Here is a 20,049-nt window from a genome sequence, read left to right as displayed (position 1 = left end):
TGAGAGTATCAAACCACCATAACTTACAGTTGACAACACAGGAGGCAAAGCTTAGTTGATGACTTTATTCCTCATTCATCCACTGGTGTGCTAAACAATTGACACAACAAAGTTAAGAGAAAACGCTCCTACCTGCAGTGTAACATTTCAGCAAACTGTCTCATTTTGGTACTCGAGTGAACCACAAGCTTATCATCGAGTGCAGAAACGCTCACTAATGATTGTTCCTACAGACTGCAGCCTATACTGGACTTCCTGGTTTTAAATCAGGAGGTAATATTCTGTTGACTATATATATCATATTTGGAAAAGGAAAAGTATTAAAAGGTGTGAATGTTAGCTCTAGTAAAGGATGAGTATCAATGTTTGACTGATTGCAGGGCAAGAGGCAACACAATATATTCAAATAAATGCCTTCATTCACATCCATTAAATATTAGGAATCAACTTTAAAAACAAAAGGCTGAATGGTGGCGATAGTGACACACTGATGGTTAGTCAATCGCATGACAAAAATGCAATAAATATCATTTCCGTGTACAGCGACACGAGATATTGAAGGAGAGGAGATGACTAAAGTGCAGTACTGTGTCACATAGATGTTGGATTATGGGTACTGTAATGAGTGAGGCTAATGTTCACATTCTAGACAGTGATTGTCTTTAAAGTTGACAAAAGGCTGAGGTTAAATATTCCAAGCTTTCTTCAGGCAATCCACACAAGATGTTCTTTATGAAGCTGACTGATGAGAAAATGTTTTCTTTGTAAACGGTTTGCCCGCCAGGACAAAAGAGGCCGACTGGAACTACACAAACTATTAATAAACCTACAGTAAGTGACCTTGGCTCACCATTTTGCTGAGTGACGCCAGGAAGGCTTGCGAGGCTTACAGGTTCGTATCCAACATGAGCTCCTCGGCCCGAAACAGTGAATACTGCAGCAACAACATGAACAACATAAAGACTGAAGATTAACTTTTTTGATGGGGCAGTGTAGGAGTAACTAAAATACTGCATCAGTGCTTTGACAGTTCTGAGGTGTGCATGTGTGTTTTGAAAGGATCTACAGCTCCTCGCTCTCATATATGGGGGCGCTGTGCTGGCCGGGGGTGTCTGCTGCCAGGGTGCGCACGTGGCTCAGAGATGACAGCAGTTTCAACGCTTGGGAGCCAGGGGGGGCTGTTTTCATGGGTGGAACTGCTCGGCCTGGCAAAGGCATAAAAAGTAAGGATTAAAGACTGAAATCAAAAGTGTCTCAACGTTGTAAAGAATTTCTGTGGCTGGTCATATGAAAATGCGATGAAAGAAATTTAAGTGGAACCAACAGAGATCCCTGAGGAACCCCCTTAGTGTTAACATTCCCTTCATGCCAGGTGCCTGAAAATAACTTCCTCGCCACACAACATGGAGCAGCAAAGGCTCAGTGCTCAGCTGTGACTCACATGTATGCACACAATATAGACAAAGCTTTGCAATATGGACTTTAAACATGAAACGACGTCTTGTATTATGTGTACTACACGTTTACTTAAACAGAGTTCTGGTGCTTGTTAATTGTGGGAGTACCTTTATATAAACTTAAAAAAAAGAAAAGAAAAACTCAACCTTAATTATTTGAATCCCAAAATGGGTCCCACTGTAATTGATCAATGCAAGGTCTTCTATTTGTGTCAATGCACACTTTAAGCACAGGGCTAAACTGAAGGCAGGTCACTTTCTCTGTAACCTGTCAAGCACCACACACAGCAGATGGTGTGCGTTACGTGATCGAGCAGAAACCTAATAAGCTCCTTTGTACTTTGTTTCACTGAACAGTCTCCCTCCAGTGGATGGACCTAACGTTCATACTCGTGGCCCATGTGCAGGATTCTGAGGTCCGTAGCAACAGCTTATGTGCTCATCAGGTTTCTGTGTGATGGTGTAATGCAGCATTTGTGCACTTCTATGGTAGCTCAGTGGCAAGCTGAGAGAGGAAAAAGCCTCAGTAGACTTACAGCTTATATCCAGTCTTGCATTGCATGTCGACATGCCAGCTTCATTGATAGCAGAAAGCGTGTACCACCCCGCATCGGACTTGGTCACCCTCTCCATCAACAGACACTGCCCGCCCGAGCGATCTTGGTACAGGCTGCACAAACAGACGGGGGGGACAGTTTGTCTGGTTTGATGTGGTCGAGTGGGAAGATTCTGACTGAGCTCACCTCATTCTGGCTGGGTCAGTGCGTAGCATTTCTTTATCTTTCTTCCAGAAGAGTTGAGGAGGTGGTGACGCATCCACCTTACATTCTAACCTCACAGTGTCACCTTCGAGAGCTCGCAAGTTTGACATCTTTTGAAGAAAGGTTGGTGGGCGGAGAGCCTCCTGGGCTGCACAAAGGGAAAACAAGTGATATGAAACAGCAGTTTTATATGGAAACAGTATGGCTCTAAAAATGAATACCTGCAAATACAAGACCAAGGTTAACATATGTCAGGTTTGTATATGAAGAGTTCCAACTTATGTTGGGAAACGTTGAAATCATTTAAAATGGGAGAAAGTTGGAAATGCGTTTATTGGCTACACCAAATTCAGCTAATCTGAATTTCTTGACATTAGTTGCCTTTTACAATGAAAACAAAGTCGAGGGTATAAAAATTAAGGCAATGGATACGTAATACAGGCTTGTATGTTATAAAAAACATTTGCACAGCATGTGTTCTTAATTTTACCCCAATAGAAGATCTAAATGTTATTTTCAAGCCGTTTCCCAGATTGAAATCTGAAGCAGTTGTGGAATATTGGCACATATCTTTATTATTATTTTTTAACAGAGTTGACTTTCATGTTTACTAAAGAAAGTACAAGCAATGGCTTTTTACCCATGACATCAAGCCTCAGGGTAAATCTGCTTTCTCCTGCACGGTTCCTGGCCACACACTCGTACACGCCGGCATGGTGCACGGTGACAATCTCGATGATGAATGAGTGCATTCCTTTCTCACACACGAGCATCTTGTGGTAGTCATCTGGACGTATCGCTTTCCCATCCAAGTACCAGCAGACATCTGGTGTAGGGAGTCCTCCAACCTGAGTATGAGTGAAGAGCATTTAACTTTAGTACCTCTGCTACCAAGTCTCCCAACCTTTCATAAACATGCATATATCCACCATTTTTGAAAAGTGACACTTTGAATGGGTGTTTGTGCGTCTCACCTTGAAGTCAATTCTACAGAAGCGACCCTCCTCAACAGTGAGATCTTGAGGGATCTGCATGAAGCGAGGGGCGTAACATTTCTCCTGTATTGCTGATCCCTCATTCCCCCGCTCATCTGTCCCACAGTGGTGCTTCCCCCTGCAGGGATTTTTGATTATTATTATTTTTATTTTATTTTTTATTACCACTGTGTTTCACCACCCACTGAGATTTTACTTGTCTGCTACCAACAAAACATGCAGTTTTGTCCTCATTTGCAACTATCCTAACTTTGGGATTTACACACGGATTCATTAAAACATTTATTAGTTCATGTGTTATACACGCCACATCAAAAGATCCTTCCAGCTGACCCTATTTGGCAAACTTGACATCCCTGTGGGGCATTCAACAAAGGTTTGTGTTTTTGTATCTTAAAATGAAATTCATAATCATGTGGCTGACCTTTAATTCAGCAACAGACAACCATTCATATCCCAATCTTTTTTTTCTTGAGCTAAGATTTGAACAGAGAACATTATGGGCGTGAGGACACAATCACCAATCTCTTCAGTGTTTTGCCATTTCTTGGGAATTCTTGAGTTCAAACCACTTTTTCCTAACTTCCCCTGCACCCTTGTCATACACAACTGAACTGAACATGTCATTTCATCCCATGCCTCTTAAAACTACTTAACCTGACTAAAACTTAGGTCAGTGTATCGCACGGTTCTATTTACCATAGCCCACCAGTGTGTCTTCCTTCTGGGGAATCTGGCTGCAATAGAAGAGAACAGTTAATTGCAGGGTTTTATATTGAAAACCAACAAGGATGACACAGTACGTGGTTTGCACGTGTACGCGTATATTCTGAAAAAAATAGTCTTGTTTTTGCCAATGACATGGTGCTATTCTCAGAAAGTGGGCAAAAATATAGCCTGCAGGAGGCCCCGAGAGGGAAACTGGCTCATAAATCAGCCACTTATGAGCACAATAATGCCGATGGGGATTTGAACGCAGCATACACTACACATGCTAATCACTGCACTACGCCCATACAATTTTAACTTTTTAAGAAAAGTTAACAGCACCTGGTCAAGTTGTGAGTCTGAAAGACTGTCTTGATCAAACATGCAGTTGGCGTTGTCTGGACCTAGCAGCCTTCGAGCCATACGCTCCTCATAAGAATGTTTCTGTCCGACATGAAGCATAAACTTTAATCAGTGTGCTAATATGTATTTTAAGTAAAAACAAAACAAAAATCATACCTGGCTGTTTCTTCTCTTCACTTCTTTTGATCGGAGCTTCTTTTCCAGATCCTGGATGAGAGCATCTTTGGAACCCTGGATGTCTTCATCTGTGGAGCGAGAGGAAGACGGCCGAGAAACTACAGTCTTCTTAAGGACAGGCTTCGGAAGACTGGGATAGACGACAAAAAAAAAAAAAAAAAAAAAAAAAGTCTGTGAATAAGAAGGAATTGCTTGTTTGGTAATACACTCATTTATAGAAGCAAGATTAACAAACTATTGTTGATTATTAAACATTCTGTCGATTGTGTGGATTTGGATTGATCCAACTTTGACAGAACACTGAGGAACAATTTGGAAAAAAAAGAAATTGAGTTAGATTTTTATGCTGATTATAAAACAAACTGTTTTGCTAATTCCAAAATTGCAGTCATTTTTTTCTCGCACGTCAAGTTCTCTCCCCCCCCCCCCCCCCCCCACATCTTACCCTCCAAATAAGCAAAATTCCACTGACTAGCTATAGCTAGACTTACCAGCTGATTATGATTGTACTCATCTCCAGCTACATGGCAACTTGTTCGTGTAGTCACAATTGAGAGTGCGGTGAGGTGTGCGCAGCTCCAATAGGTCAGTACTATCAACAGCTGCATACAGAAAGCTAGCATAGTAGGAAGAGGATTTGTGCCCTTTCCTTTGTAAAACAGTTTTAAATAAACATTGCAGTCATGCTTGTGTATTTCATATTTCATTGTATGTCAGTATTTGAAAAGTTTTATAAAACAAGCACATATGTTACGTACAGTATTTTTCAGATTTGAGAAAACTGGGATCTATAATTAAAAAACATGACATGATAGAGAAAAACAGATAGATTTTAGATTCTGCACCCCAAAAACTTTGTTAAAAACAGCTGTCAGACCTAACTCAACAAAAATTGTGTTCCCCAGTGTAATCTATTATGTTCTTGGTCAGTCTTTTGAAGCGATGAAGGCATAATGGACCTTACAATCTTTGGGCAGAATCCGAAAGACAGCGCACACAGAAATAAATATAAACCCCCCCCCCAAAAAAAAAAAAAAAAAAAAAAAAAAAAAAAAAAAAAAAAAAAAAAGAAAATCAGGCTCCAGCTCCAATGTCTCCTAAAACCAACTGTAGAATATCTGAAATACTGTGGACCCCTTGGAGATAAATCTTTTTTCAGGAGGTTGCTTTCCAAATTGTTTCAATTGTGGATATATTTTTCCCCATAAGAATTACTCTAAACATTAACCATCATAAACATTTCCAGTAAGGTACAGTACAGGTAAGCTTTTGCATATTTTAGTGTAGTAAATGTGTTAATTGTCATCCATCCATCCATCCATCCATCCATCCATTTTCTGAGCCGCTTCTCCTCACTAGGGTCGCGGGCGTGCTGGAGCCTATCCCAGCTGTCATCGGGCAGGAGGCGGGGTACACCCTGAACTGGTTGCCAGCCAATCGCAGGGCACATAGAAACTAACAACCATTCGCACTCACGTAACAGAAAAAAAAAAAAAGTTCTATTCGTGATGGTTCTTAAAAGTAAAATTTAAAAACATTTGTTTTGTCATCATAGGCACATACACAAAAAGTCAAAGAAAAATGAAAAATACTGAAACTATCCACTGGGATTCCCCCCTCCAAAATTGACATAACTTTGGTGCGCAACCAGTTAAAACAAGAAATGACAATTTTAATAAGAAATATTGGAATACTTGTACCACAGGCTGTCAGTATTCCATCCATTCTAGCCAAATGTGTGTGTAATGTGAAACTGATGTTTACTCACGTGCTAGGCGTCCCCTTGTAGTTGGCGGGCATGGAGACTACCGGAGGCGGCCCTCTGTTCTGACTATTAGGTGTGTTGGGCTGAGGGAGCGAGGACATGGTTGGGGAGAGGTTGGAGCGAGAGAAGGAAGGGGACGATGGAGGAAGCTGCTGAGGACAAGAGGATTCTTTTCTAGGAAGGTGAGGGCTTGAAGGAGCTAGTGGTGAGCGGGATGGGGAGGTGGAGGAACGGGGAAGGGTGGAGTTGGGGGACAGTTTTGAGTATGAGGAGAAAGACGACCGGGAGGGCAGCACGGAGCAGAGGTAGGCGGCGGGAGCCGACATGGCGTCCTGATTGGCTGGCAGAGTGGCGCTGCCGAGACCGCTGGCACTTGGGGTGCTGGGGGTGAGGGTTATGGTCGAGCGCATGGTCACGCGTGACGTAGAGGAGGGTGGCAAAGAAGAAGGCGGCGTAACAGAGGAAGTGGAAATGGGCGAGCTGACACTGGATGAGGATGCAGACGACTTTCCTGTCCCATTGGGCTGTGTCTGATTCGACGTCAGGCTCAGTGACTGAAACTGTGATTGAGGGTGAGACAAGGACTTTGACACTGACTGGCTATGTGAAGACCTCATCTTAGTTTGACTTTGGACTTCAGCAACACTTGAACTATGCTTGGAACTCTTTAGGCTCTCCTGGGAATTAACCTGGTTCTCCTGAGCCTCCCTTATCACACTTTCATAGCTGGGTGCCTGGAAGGTTGACTGTGACTGAATAAAGTGTCTTGGCCGTGCATAGTTGAAGGCACTGGGAGGGAAGGCACCGGGCTTAAAAGTCGGTATGTCTGACAGGTTCATAGCGTTGCCTCCTGACGGGGAGGACTGGACAAAAGAAGAGCATGAACAACAAGTAAACAAGGTGGAACTATTCAGAACTAGAAAGTGGATGGGAGCACAGTGACAGCTTATAATGAGTAGTTCTTACGTTGAAAGTGAGCTTGTTTGGCGTGAACAGCTTGGGCGCTGGGGCTTTTACTCTGACTTGTGCAGGAGGTACTGGTGAAGATGGAGGGTGAGGACTGGGCGTGTCGACTGTGACTTCTGGTGATTGACGGACCTCTAAGCGCAGCGATAACTCCTCCTGACTGTGGCCGAAGTGATCTTCAGAAGAGTGGTTGACCAGCAGAGGCTCTTGGAACCTGGGCGAGATAGCCCGCCAGTTTGAAATATAATGGTTCCAGGATAGGACCATAACAATGATACGGTTAAAAGAGCCACTGATGTGTGTAACACTCATCATCAATAAAAATGAATTTCATGATCACAAGTTGGATTATATCTATATCCAGTACAAAATTGACAAATGAGCTCTTTTTGTACAGTAGATGAGAGAAACAGCAAGACTGACACCAGTATATACACAGCATAGTTTTTTTTATTAGATCACTATTTTGGTACAAACATTTAACTGCCAGTGAGATAGGGTTTACATACAGTATACAATAATAAACCAGAACCTGGTTCAACATAGACTTTATTTTGTTAGTTCAGAAAAGTCCCAACACTTACACCTAGCAGAAAATGAGGAATAAAGGGGTCCTAATCTTTGACTCCTTTAGACATGATAGACATTTGCAATGTTTTCTGTATATACTATTTATGGAATAATTCTATTCTTTGTATCCACTGTATGTGAGGTGTTTTAGAATTCCTTCTGATCTGAGGCTATAATGTCTGTAATGACAGCTCAAATTCCAGTGGATAATATTCAACGTTCAAAATTTAACATACCTGGCTGAATTATGGCCAGAAAACAATGTTACTATTATAAATGGTGTGTGTGTGTGGAGTGTACATGGGAGCAGTCAAACATTTTGCAATCCTTCAAATGAAATGGTGAGGGCTAGACAACTGGGTTGGTGCACTAATGTGCGTTCTGTCACTAGATTACAGTGTTGTGAAAACGGATTTGCCAAGTAAACAAATTCCGGTTTTGAAATGGTTAAACTCCTCAAAGCTACCCGTCTAACCCTGTGTGAAAAAGTAATGATCCCCTAAAACAAGTACCGTAACTGGTTAGCCCACCTTCAGCAGCAACAACTGAAATCAAGTTTCTCTAACTGGCAATGACTCTTTCACATCCCTGTGGAGATATTTTGACCCACTCTTCCTTGCAGAATTGTTTAAACCAGCAACAATGGAGGGTTATTGAGCATGAATGGTTTTTAAGGTCAAAGGTTAAAACTGATTTTTAAATGTTTTTTTTTTTTTTAATTAAGCCACTCCAAAATTAATTATTATTATTATTTTTAAACCATTCTGAAGTTGACTTGATGTGTTTAGGACAGTTGTCCTGCTGCAGAACCCAAGTGCGCTTCAGCTTGAGGTCACAAACTGATGGCCGAACCTTTTTCAGCATTGGTAAAAAGCAGAATTCTAGGTTCCATCAATCACAGCTAGTCATCCAGGTCCTGAAGCAGAAAAGCAGCCCCAGACCCTCACATTACAATGTTGGTTTGCCGCGTTACATTTACGTCAAACGTGACGAGACACACCTTCCAAAAAGTTCAACTTTCGTCTCGTCAGTCCATGGAATAGTCTCCCAAAAGTCTTGGGAATCATTCAGTTGCATTTATGTTCTTTTTGGTCAGCAATGGTTTTCGCCTTGGAACTCTGCTATGGATGCCATTTTTGCTCAGTCTCTTATTGTTGAGTCATGAGCACTGACCTTAACTAAGACAATGAACACCTGCAGTTCTTTAGATGCTGTCCTGGTTTCCTTTGTGACCTCCTGGATGAGTCCTCGCTGTGCTCTCGGGGTACTTTCTGTAGGTCAGCCTGTCCTGGGAAGGGTTAGGGTTGTTCCATGTTTTCTCCTTTTGTGGAGAAACCGTGGTTTACTGTAATCCTAAAGCTTTACAAATAGCTTTATAACCCCTACCAGATTGATAGATGTCAATTATTTTATTTGTCATCTGAGCTTGAATTTCTTTGGATCATGGCATTTTGAGATATTTTGACTGACTTCATTTTGTCAAACGACCTATTTAAGTAATTTCTTGATTGAACAGGCCTGGAGGTAATCAGGCTTGGAAGTGGTCAGTCAAAATGAACACAGCTTTCCAAAAATTTTTTATTAACCACATTTAATTCATGATTTAACATGGGGGGGCAAATTTGCCACACAAAGCCAGGTAGCTTTGAATAGTCCCCCCTAGGAAAAAAAAAAATCACTGGAGGTGCAACAATTAAATCAATAACTAATTGATTATCAAATTCAAATCAAACCTTGCAAACATGACTAAATTTCAAAGCAACCGGTTAAGGGAGACGGCCCCCCCTTCAGAGTATTGCTTTCTGTTCAGGTGTCTCTGTTCATGATTGATTGGCGCAACATCCATAAATATTAGTGTTCCGAACAATATCATGCTTTTAACGATCAGACCAGAATCTTTTGGCATTTGGTTTTACAATCATAAAACGTTTTTGCTAAAAAGGAGAATACTGACTGAGGATGCCTGTATGCCGTACTCACAATTTAGCACCATTCCACCAACCAACCATCCAACAATTTTGTTTACAGATTGTCCTGTTCAGGGTCAGGGGATTTCTGGATCCCAAACAGTATTTTTTTTGCAGAAAACAAAGCAAATTGAAGCAACAATAAGAGTCCAGTTGCACCCGCTCAACCTTTGTGGCTTACTATAAAACCTGGATGACTGAGAATCTACACAGACATGAGGAAATAAGGACAAAAGCAAGCACTTTGGGGTTTTTACTGATATGGTGACAGTAAGTTAAAAGGACTTGGGTAATTATATTATTAGGTTTATCATATATGATTTACTTAGTAAATAAATGTTATAGTCCTTTGTTTGCATTTGGGCTTGGTGACAACATCTCAGCATTCACACAGAATTTTAAGGTGACTGCAAGTTTTATTTACTGCTAAACTTGTTTTTAATAATACAAGAACACAGAGAGGGGGGAGGAGTCGCATGATGATTATTCCTGTTTATTTTAACATTAATTTTAATGCCAGCAATGGTCAGTGCTTCAGGGATGAAAATGCAACACTTTCCAGAGTTCCTGCCTGGCTGATCTGAGGCCTTGTGTTTGCAGACTGTGTGCGAGGGAGAAAGAGATTAAGTGGGCAAAGCTATATTGGTCAAGGAATTCGGACATCGGCTGGCAGGTGCGGACACACAACTGGTGACTCACACACGGATGCATGCATGCTCACGCACAACGTTTGCATGGTACGGGTGACAGTGTACTATCCTTTTCGTCCTCTGTGACTGACAACAACAAAGTGAACAATGCAACCAGTAACTGTGCTCTGGCATCTTCAGTCATCATCTCAAAAATAGAAGCAAACCAGCAAGCCCATGTCACCTTCAACTCTGCAACTGCTCAATTACCTACATACACTATGTGCACTTTTATATCACTATAGTTCTGAGGTTGTGGGTTTGAATCCATGCTCTGGCCTTCCTGTGTGGAGTTTGCAAGCATGTTCTCCCTGTACTTGTGAGAGTTCTCTGTGGGTACTTGGGCCACTGGCCACATTCCAGAAACATGCATGTTAGGATCATTGAAGACTGTAGTGTCCTTACGTATTAATGTGAGTAGTTGTCTGTCTATATTTGCCCTGTGCTTGGCTAGTGACCAATCCTGGGGTGTACCCTGCCTCTCACCCAAAGTCAGCTAGGATAGGCTCCAGCTCACCCGCGACCCCAATGAGGACAAGCGGTATAGAAAAATGGAAGGATGGATAGATAATCAAAGCATCCAATTACCCACATTCTATTCCCTTTATCCTATTCAGGATGCAAACCAAAGAATTCAAAATCTTTAGAAGCATCCACTCCATTTAAAAGTTACACTGCTGCCAACAGATATGAACAACTGTTGAGATGCAGCAAGGAAGGAGGGCGTTGAAGGACAAAGGTTGCCATGTCTGCACTTCACATTACAGATGAGACTATACCTCAGCCGACATTAATATAGATAGGACACATCACCCTCAGCAAAAAGCCAAAGCATCTGTGCTGACATTCTCAGATGGCATATTGACGGTTTCATTTGATGTAAATACCTGCACAGCCATTTGAAACTTCATTTCTACATTTGTTTTGAAACAAAACACATACTTCACAGGAGACAAAAAACAAAACAAAAAACAAACAAACAACAAACAAACTAATTTTGTCAGTACACTCCTTGGCAAAGAGAGAAAAGCATGCGGGCAGGGAAATATCACCAGCCTCAGATGAGCTCATAATTTATTCTAAGACACAACTTGGCTTCAATATGAGCGGTTTGGCATGCAGTCTGCACACAGGCCATTAACAAGTGGGCCCTCTCAATTGATCAAAGGACATATATTATGACATAACGTGTTCATTTCAAATACAAGGTGAGTTAAGAATGCATACATGGGGAAAAAGGTTTAACCATTTCATTTCAGTCAATTAGCAATGAGTAACAGGTGTACCCACATCTCTACTGCCAGCCATTCATTCATTCAAAACTTCTTCAAAATCAACTTCGTAACTTCTCAAAATAGTTTCAATTAAAACCAGAGTTTTGTGTGCATGCGTGTGTTTCTAAAAATAAAATAAAATACATAAAAGTTCCCGAAAAGTATTAACAGGTAACATAACAATTCATCAGTTTTTTTGTTTGTTTTTTTTTTGTTTTTTTTTACAGGGACACATGCACACTTCATAAGAGGCAATAGTGATATGAAAACAGCGTGGGCTAAAATAAATAAATAAATAGATAAATAACATAATAATAAATACATCGATAAAATATATTTCTTACCTTGCAAATTGTCTTTGGAGCTTTGCGTTTAAAGTTGAGAGGACACTCGGTATCACGCGGCACCGTTTTCCTTGAAAGTTTGAAGAAGGCAGCAGAGAAGCGACAACGAGCTCGCGACCTCGACGAGGACGACAACACGCAAGCAGCACAGCTCCACTTGATTGCTAGATATATATATATATTTTTTTTTTATTTTTTTATTTTTTTTTTAACCCCACAACGTCTGAGCGATATCGCCTCCTCGTGGTCTCACCCTGGCCATTGCACTTTAAGACTCATAGTCCCTTCCAAAATGTGTGTTTTCAACTCAGCCTTCCTCCTTGACTCATTTGTTGAATACTATCGGTTACTCCAGTCTGTCCCATTACGTAATAGAGAACGAACAAAATAAAAACACCTGTCATCACAAAAGCGACCTCCTTTCAAATTAAACAGTGACTACAACACACAAAACATGTTTCCAATGGAAAGCCGTTTACTAATTTTCCTTCAACTTTCCTTCAATTTCACTTTTCAATTTTCCTTCAGTTCAACACGTGTTTTTTCCCCCCACTACTAAGATCATTTTTTGCCCTTAAACTGGATGTCAAGGATATTAAATTAATGCTCATGCAGCAAAGCACAGGGAACAACAACAGTGGTGGTTCTAGGGGGGCCAGTGCCCCCCTAACACTGTGCTTGCCCCCCCCTAATTTTGGTTCAAGCCAGCCCCCCAAAATTCAAATATATCACTGATGTTATTTGTGACTGCTTTTGTCTGGCAAAATGTTCAGTCAACTGTACATTAATACATTTTCATGGAAGAAATAATCAGGTTGTAAATATAGGCCAGTGCTTCTGATAGCGTTTAGGGCAACAGATATATTCTACGGTTGATTTAAACAGACGAATAGGACGTATTTGTTCGGGTATCGTGCACTTACCCGACTTCACTTGTGACATGGTCTTCCAGGGCGTTGCGAAGCAAGTCGGGTGGGGGAACAATCATGGAGTCGGGCAGTACAGTGGGGAAGTCTGCACAAGTATGGAGAGGAGCGCTCTCATGCTGGAACTCTGCCTCGGTGAATCGCTCTTCTTCCTGCTGGCGAATTGCCTCTATCTCCAGCTGCTCCTCGAGATCTGCATAGTTAATGTTTCATGGGTTGTGGGTACTGTTAGTACACTAATTTGACACTTATGTCGGTGTGTCACTATGACAGATAAATTCAAATGGGCTTTATGTATTATATACTGAGTGAGAAATGAACTAACCGTTGTAAACGTCCAGCGTGGCAGAGCATGAAACCCTGCCAAAGGAATTATGGGCGATGCACTTAAACATACCAGAATCTTCTGGAAAAGCTTCAGTTATCACCAGTGTACAAAGCTCCTCTATAGACAGCAACAAAACAACATTTATACACTGAACATTTTCAGGCCAACATAGGTTAGGAAACACACAGTACAGTGTTGGGAAAACTACTTAGTTGGTTATAATTACAAGTTCCCCTGTTGGAAAATGTAATATTTAAATTACTTTCTCAAAGTAATATAACTAGTTACATTTGATTACATTTTAATTATTTTTCCGCTTTAAAAAAAAAGAGAGAAAAAAAGTGGGTTAAAACCATAGATCATTATTTTGGAATTAACCACATATTTATTCTTCATACAAACTCATCACAAATGATGCTGAAATGTAAATAATGTAATGTATAAATGTAAATCATAGAAATGTGTCTGTTGCATTTTAAATGTTGTACTGTATGTTCATATAGTGTATGTGTACAGCATACGGAAAACGATGTCCAATTTAGACAATATTGCTTCATATGACAACTCAGATAAGTCAATGTCCCATAAAAAGGTCAAAAATTATACAGATAAAACTGTTCAAAAGTCAATGTTCATGTATGCGTTCAAAATGTCTAACATTTTTTAAATATCAGACAAACCAATAGATTGCACAACACGGTGGCGCTTCGAGGTCTTATTTGAAAAAAATATTTCATATTTGAGACTACAGCAGAATGGCACATGACCAGAGAGAGCCAATCACAAGCGTCAGCTTTAGAAGGAGAAAGTGAGCTTTTGCAGCTCTTTTGCAAATGTAACTAAAATTGTAATCATGGAAATTTCCAAAATCAACTGTAATCCGATTACACATTTTCTCCCAGTATTGTAATGGATTACGATTACATAAATGTTGTAATCAAATTACATAATCTCGTTATGTGTAATTTGTTACTTCCAACAATGACAGCATTGTTTACTGCACACTATATTTACGAGGATAACAACATAACACTTTTGATCAGAAATTGTTGGATGAAACCATTTCTCATTTAATGGTGTCAACCAATATAATGGTTAATATCATACCGTATACTAACCTGGCACTGATGCAGAACTGGCCTCTGGCAAAATAAAAAGGAAATACTAGTTATTTATTTTAGTGAAGTATCTTGAATAAGTGGAAAGTCTTAAATTGTGCAGCTTTATAAATTTATTTGAATTGTTATAATAAATCATTCCAACAGTCAGCCAGAAACATTGTAGTGAAGTAATATGTTGTATAATTGATTTTGCTGCTTGGAACGTTAAATGATTAATACCAAACACACACACTGACTTTTGCGTAGTATCCTGAAGTCGTCAGAGTCCAGAATTTGCTCGTCCTCTCTGCGCCACAGGACCTGCAGGGGAGGAGTCCCCCTCAGTCGACACTCCAGAACCACCAGCTGGCCCTTCAGCGCACGCACGTCATGGAGGCACTGGAGGATGTGATGATGACCGTCACAGAGAGACGAGCAAAAACAATATAGTTCTGACAGCACCATGGCTGATATCTGTTTTATATTTAATCCAGAACAGGGATTCAATACAGCGGTACCTTGAGTTACAAGTTAAATTTGTTCCGTGACCAAGCTCGTAATATCAAATCCATTTTACCCATTAAAATTAATTAACAATCCCTTGATCCATTCCAGCCCCCCAACAGAAAAGAAATTAAACATGCTTTTAATAATAAACAAATACAAACAACAACTAACAACTGTAGCGTTGTATGTGTGCCTTTAAGGGGTGTGGCCGAGCATGTGACGTCACGAACCTGGCCATTCATTCTACATGTGTGTTTTGGCTTAGTGTCGCTCTACCGTAGTGTTCTGATTTTATATTTGGGTGTTAGACTGTTTGTCCTGTTCAATAAACAGCTGAAAGCTGCATCAGTGACTGTAGCTCTCCTCTTTTGTTTTTTTCCCCACTTCACTTGAGCAGCATCATATCTGAAGCTCATTCCTAACTCAGATTTTGCCTCGCAAAACACAAAGGTGAAAAATCAACCAAGCGACGGCTCTAAAGTAGAGGCACTTAAAACAACAAGAACAACAACAAAACACATCAGACAGTGAAAGACAGTCCTGTAGTTTTCCTTAACTGGGCCTTCCTAAATTTTTGGTGCTCACTATAAAAATGACACCAGGTTTCTTATACCTTTACAAATGTTGGAGCAACTCCAGAATGTTCCTTGTAGATGGGACTTTCTGTCTAGAAAACGACAGCAAACAGTATATTTAGCGAAGTACTCATGAGTGTTTTTTTTTTTTTTTAAAGATGGCTTTCAGATGGGTTATATTTGGCTGCAATCACCCTTTGAGGGCTGACGCAAGGCTGTTGCACCAGGCTGGAGTGTTTTGAAGCGAGTATGGCGGAAGGTGAAGATGAGCTGGTGGAGAGCTTCCTGGTGGACGATGCAGAGGATGAGGTCGTGACGGTCAGAGACATGCAGCTGGTCTTCTTCTGCACTCTCTGGACACTTTGTAGGAACATGCACAAAGGTCAATCTGCACATTCTGACCATTTGTGTTATTTTTGAACATCACATACGATCCGCACAGTGTCGCGCAACTTACTGGGCCATGTTTCAGGCGTTCCAGGAGGCAGTAACCATGTTTGATTCGCACGCTCTGCAAAGAAACAATCAAAGACTTAGAAGAAGAAGAATGTTCGGTGTATGTGCTAACGCTTAGGGGAGTGAGCTGCAGTACTACTGTATACAACCACTATAATAAAAAACAAGTTATGCTTAGTTGCTTACTGTGTTATGTTCCTGTTTCTGTTCCTATGTTCAGATTTCTGTTTCCTTTGTGAGTGTTGCCTGGCGGAGTGTTTCGTACTGTAGGTGTAGGTTTGCTTCGGTGAGATTATTTTTGTTTTGGCCTCTCCTCACCGCCATGAATCTGTCCTCCTGCTTTTAGTTATTTCTTAAATTGCTAGTTGTTTTCTCTCCAGTATCAACCCTTTGACGGATGACAGACAGCCAATCTGTCAGTCAATCACCTTCTAATAGTCACAGTGATAAACCTTCTACTTAAGGCTTTGTTGATGATGCACTCAGTGTCAGAGTGTCCAACAATCATACATGCAAGGCGTATGCGTTCGTATACATTCATTCATTTTCTGAACTGCTTGTCCTCCTTAGTGTCACGGATCAGCTGAAACCTATCCCAGCTGACCTTGGATGAAAGTACATACTGGACCGACCAGTCAATCGCAGGGCACATATGGACAAACAACCATTCACACTACCAGTACATTCACACCTATGGACAATTTTGAATCTTTTTGCCATGTTTTTAGAATGTGGGAGGAAGGCGGAGTACCCAGAGAAAAATGATAAAATAATACAAACCAAATCAAATAGAATCACTCAAATGGAAATAAAGGAACAATGTCTATAGGACCTTTAATTTTAGAGCCTTACTTTATATTTGTGGGGGGGGAAAAAAATAAATCCACAGATCACACATACACAACTATCACACATGCACACTAGGTGTCACTGATGGTGTAATGGTTAACTGGCCTGCGTGTGTTCAATTCCCACTCAGTGGCGGTGTGAATGTGAGCGTAAATAGTCGTTTGTCTTTATATGTGCCCAGAGATCAACTGGCGACCATTCCACGGTGTGGTCTGTATTTCACCCTAGGTCAGATGGAATAGGCTGTAACTCACCTGTGACCCTGAATCGGATAAGTGAAAGAAAAAATGGATGGCTGGACGAATGGGTATGTACAATTGATTAAATGGGCAGCAATGGCTAGATTTATTATTTTATTTTTTTCAAATGACAACTTGTAAATGCATGTCATTATTGTGTATGTATTACTCTCACCCAGGGTCAATATGCATAATACTCAGTGTCAGGTGAAGGATGAATCATTTTAATAATTTTGCTCCCCAGAGATGAAATATCAATTTTCTATATGGAGCTGAGACTGAGCCAGTATCGTCCATTCAAAGCAGTCCTCCCTGTTTTTGAGGCCAAACATCAGCCCCCATCGTGCTGATGAGGCCTTTCACACCAAAAAAAGAATGCGCATGCCTCTGTCCTGTAAGCCTGGAGAGGCAACTGGCAGACAACACTGAGGGTCAGGTTCCCAAGCTAAATTAAACTGTGACCTCCTGAGCAAAGCAGAGTCTCTGTGTCCTGAGATAAATCTCTTAGAATAAAACGTCACCACAGATTTATATGTTGCAATTATGCCTTTCAAGTGTTCTGAGAAATCAGTAGCTCAGTGAAAATAAAGAATTGAAGCTCAGGAAGTGAAACAATATCCAAGTGTGCGTCCAGTTTTCTCACTCAGCTAATCACTTACAACAGGTGTCTTAGTTAGTCTTGGTTGGATTTTTGCTCCGGGAGTATGGGGTACCGAACCCCTTGAAAAGAGCTGTTCGGTCCATGTACGACCGGTGTCAGAGTTTGGTCCGCATTGCCGGCAGTAAGTTGGATTCGTTTCCAGTGAGGGTTTGACACCGCTTAGATTGCCCTTTGCTTTTGTTCACAACCTTTACGGACAGAATTTCTAGACACAGCCGAGGTGTTGAGGTGGTTCAGTTTGTAGCCTCTGTATTACGTGTCAGCTTTTTGCAGATGATGTGGTTTCCTTTACTTCATCAAGCTGTAATTTCCAACTCTCACTGGAGCATTTCGCAGCCAAGTACTTTGTATCGGTCCGTTGTGGGTAAGAAGGAGCTAAGCCAAAAGGCAAAGCTCTCCATTTACCGGTCGATCTACGTTCCTACCCTCACCTATGGTCACGAGCTGGGGGTCGTGACCGAAAGAACAAGATCCCCGATACAAGCAGCTGAAATGAGTTTCCTCCGCAGGGTGTCCGGGCTCTCCCTAGAGATAGGGTGAGAAGCTCGGTCATCCGGGAGGATCTCAGAGTAGAGCCGCTGCTCCTCCACATCGAGAGGAGCCAGATGAGGTGGCTGGGGCATCTGATTTGGATGCCTCCCGGACGCCTCCCTGGTGAGGTGTTCCGGGCACGTCCCACCAGGAGGAGACCCCGGGGACGACCCAGGAGACGCTGGAGAGACTGCATCCTTTGGCTGGCCTGGCAACGCCTCGGGATCCCCCCAGGAAGAGCTGGATGAAGTGGCTGGGGAGAGGGAAGTCTGGGCGTCCCTGCTAAAGCTACTGCCCCCGCGACCCGACCTCGGATAAGCGGTAGAAAATGGATGGATGGATGCATTCTCAATGGGGTTTAAATCCGGCGAGTTGGCTGGCCAGTCAAGCACTGTGATGGCATGGGCATCAAACCAGGTTTTGACGCTTCTGGCGGTATGTGCTGGGGCCAGGTCCTGTTGGAAGATGAAATCTGCATCTCCATACAGATCCTCAGCAGAAGGAATCATGAAGTCCTCTAAAACATTCAGGTAGACTGTTGCGGTGACCTTGGATTTAAGAAAGCAGAGCTTATCAACACATGCACTGGACATTGCACCCTAAATCATGACTGACTGTGGATATTTCACACTGCACCTCAAGCAGCTTGGGTTCTGTTCTTCACCCGTTTTCCTCCAAACCCTTGGACCTTGATTCCCAAATGAAAGGCACACTTTACTTTCATCGGAAAGAGGACCTTGGACCACGGGCACACAGTCCAGTCCTTCTCCTTGGCCCAGTTGAGACGATTCCTATGAGACTTCAAGCGAGTAGTACGATGGTCTGGGACAATGTTGACTGTGCAAATGTTGCAGATACTCCTCAGTCAGTGTGCAAATGGAGCAGATGCTACTCTGGCATAAGTGGCCAGTATTGGTCAACAACAGATATGCAAATAGTGCAGCGTGGTGAGACTACTACAGTGAGTGCACGAGTAATATATAATTGGCCCGACAGAAATGTGACAACAAATTCAAGATTAAAAGACAAATAATTTCCAGCATGTTGCAATGGAATTGTAGGTTAGGTGTTTAAGAAGTTGATTGCAAGAGGGAAGAAGCTGTTGGAATGTCTGCAAGTTCTAGTTTGCATTGATCGGTAGCGCCTACCTGAGGGAAGGTGCTGAAGAGTTGGTGACCGGGATGTGGAGGGTCCGAGAGGATTTTGCACGCTCTTGTCTTAGTTCTGGCAGCATGCAAGTCCTCAAGGGTGAGTAGGGGGGTACCGACAATCCTTTCAGCAGTTTTGATTGTCTGTTGCAGTCAGAGTTTGTCCTTTTTTGTAGCACCACCAGACTGTGATGGAAGAACACAGGACTGACAAAGTGGAACGGGAAGGCCAGAACTGAGATTCCAACCTGAGAACTGTCAGGCAGTTCCAATCCACGCCAAGTTCAGCAAAAATGTTCTGCTGCTTTACTGGACAGGATAATATTTTGCATTCTCACTGTTGCATCACTGCAAAACTCAAAACACTCCAACACTGATTTGTCCAAGCTCCTCGACTGGGGAGGACAGATTTAGCCCATACCGAGTCACCTGATCCCCCGGGCCTGCCAATTACAGCAGGCGATCACTGCGTCATGAAGGCGGTTGACCTTTGCACTGTGAACCACAACGTCTGCCTTTGCATTTCTTTGCAGCTTTCCCACTTCAACTTCCTAAATTGATCTTTTACACAGCACAGGCAGACAAACACAAACACACATAGAAAAGCATACCTACTGTATTTCTGGTTACAATTATCCAATTATCTACAGCTTCCTAAACATGTAAAAAGCTTTTAGCTTTTAGCAGGATGGA

The 20,049-nt window shown here is 41.8% G+C and overlaps 1 protein-coding gene across 1 annotated transcript; it reads right to left on the bottom strand.

Moving 5' to 3' along the window:
• Window positions 1-50: 50 nt before the first annotated feature.
• Window positions 51-19,720, bottom strand: myot (myotilin). Its single transcript, XM_061788642.1, has 19 exons — window positions 19,357-19,720; window positions 15,930-15,983; window positions 15,667-15,832; window positions 15,511-15,564; window positions 14,648-14,789; window positions 14,409-14,432; window positions 13,288-13,407; window positions 12,960-13,155; window positions 12,037-12,192; window positions 7,193-7,406; window positions 6,230-7,089; window positions 4,441-4,591; window positions 4,264-4,365; window positions 3,913-3,950; window positions 3,193-3,331; window positions 2,859-3,066; window positions 2,201-2,366; window positions 1,994-2,127; window positions 51-1,205 (listed from the first exon to the last, which is right to left on the bottom strand). Exons 2-19 carry the CDS (start codon window positions 15,935-15,937, stop codon window positions 1,063-1,065), a joined length of 3,021 nt encoding a protein of 1,006 aa, XP_061644626.1. The 5' UTR covers window positions 15,938-15,983; window positions 19,357-19,720; the 3' UTR covers window positions 51-1,062.
• Between the last annotated feature and the right edge of the window lie 329 nt (window positions 19,721-20,049).

The sequence above is a fragment of the Phyllopteryx taeniolatus genome, chromosome 10 (genome assembly GCF_024500385.1).
Source record: "Phyllopteryx taeniolatus isolate TA_2022b chromosome 10, UOR_Ptae_1.2, whole genome shotgun sequence".
Taxonomy (NCBI): domain Eukaryota; kingdom Metazoa; phylum Chordata; class Actinopteri; order Syngnathiformes; family Syngnathidae; genus Phyllopteryx; species Phyllopteryx taeniolatus.
This window is presented reverse-complemented; position numbering and strand designations above follow the sequence as displayed.

Excerpts from the sequence above, each read along its gene's own strand:
- myot (XM_061788642.1), bottom strand. Across the intron at positions 15,565-15,666 it reads CTTGCGTCAGCCCTCAAAGG|ACAGAAAGTCCCATCTACAA; the intron begins GTGATTGCAGCC and ends GTCGTTTTCTAG. Across the intron at positions 3,332-3,912 it reads AGACACACTGGTGGGCTATG|GGGGAAGCACCACTGTGGGA; the intron begins GTAAATAGAACC and ends AAATCCCTGCAG.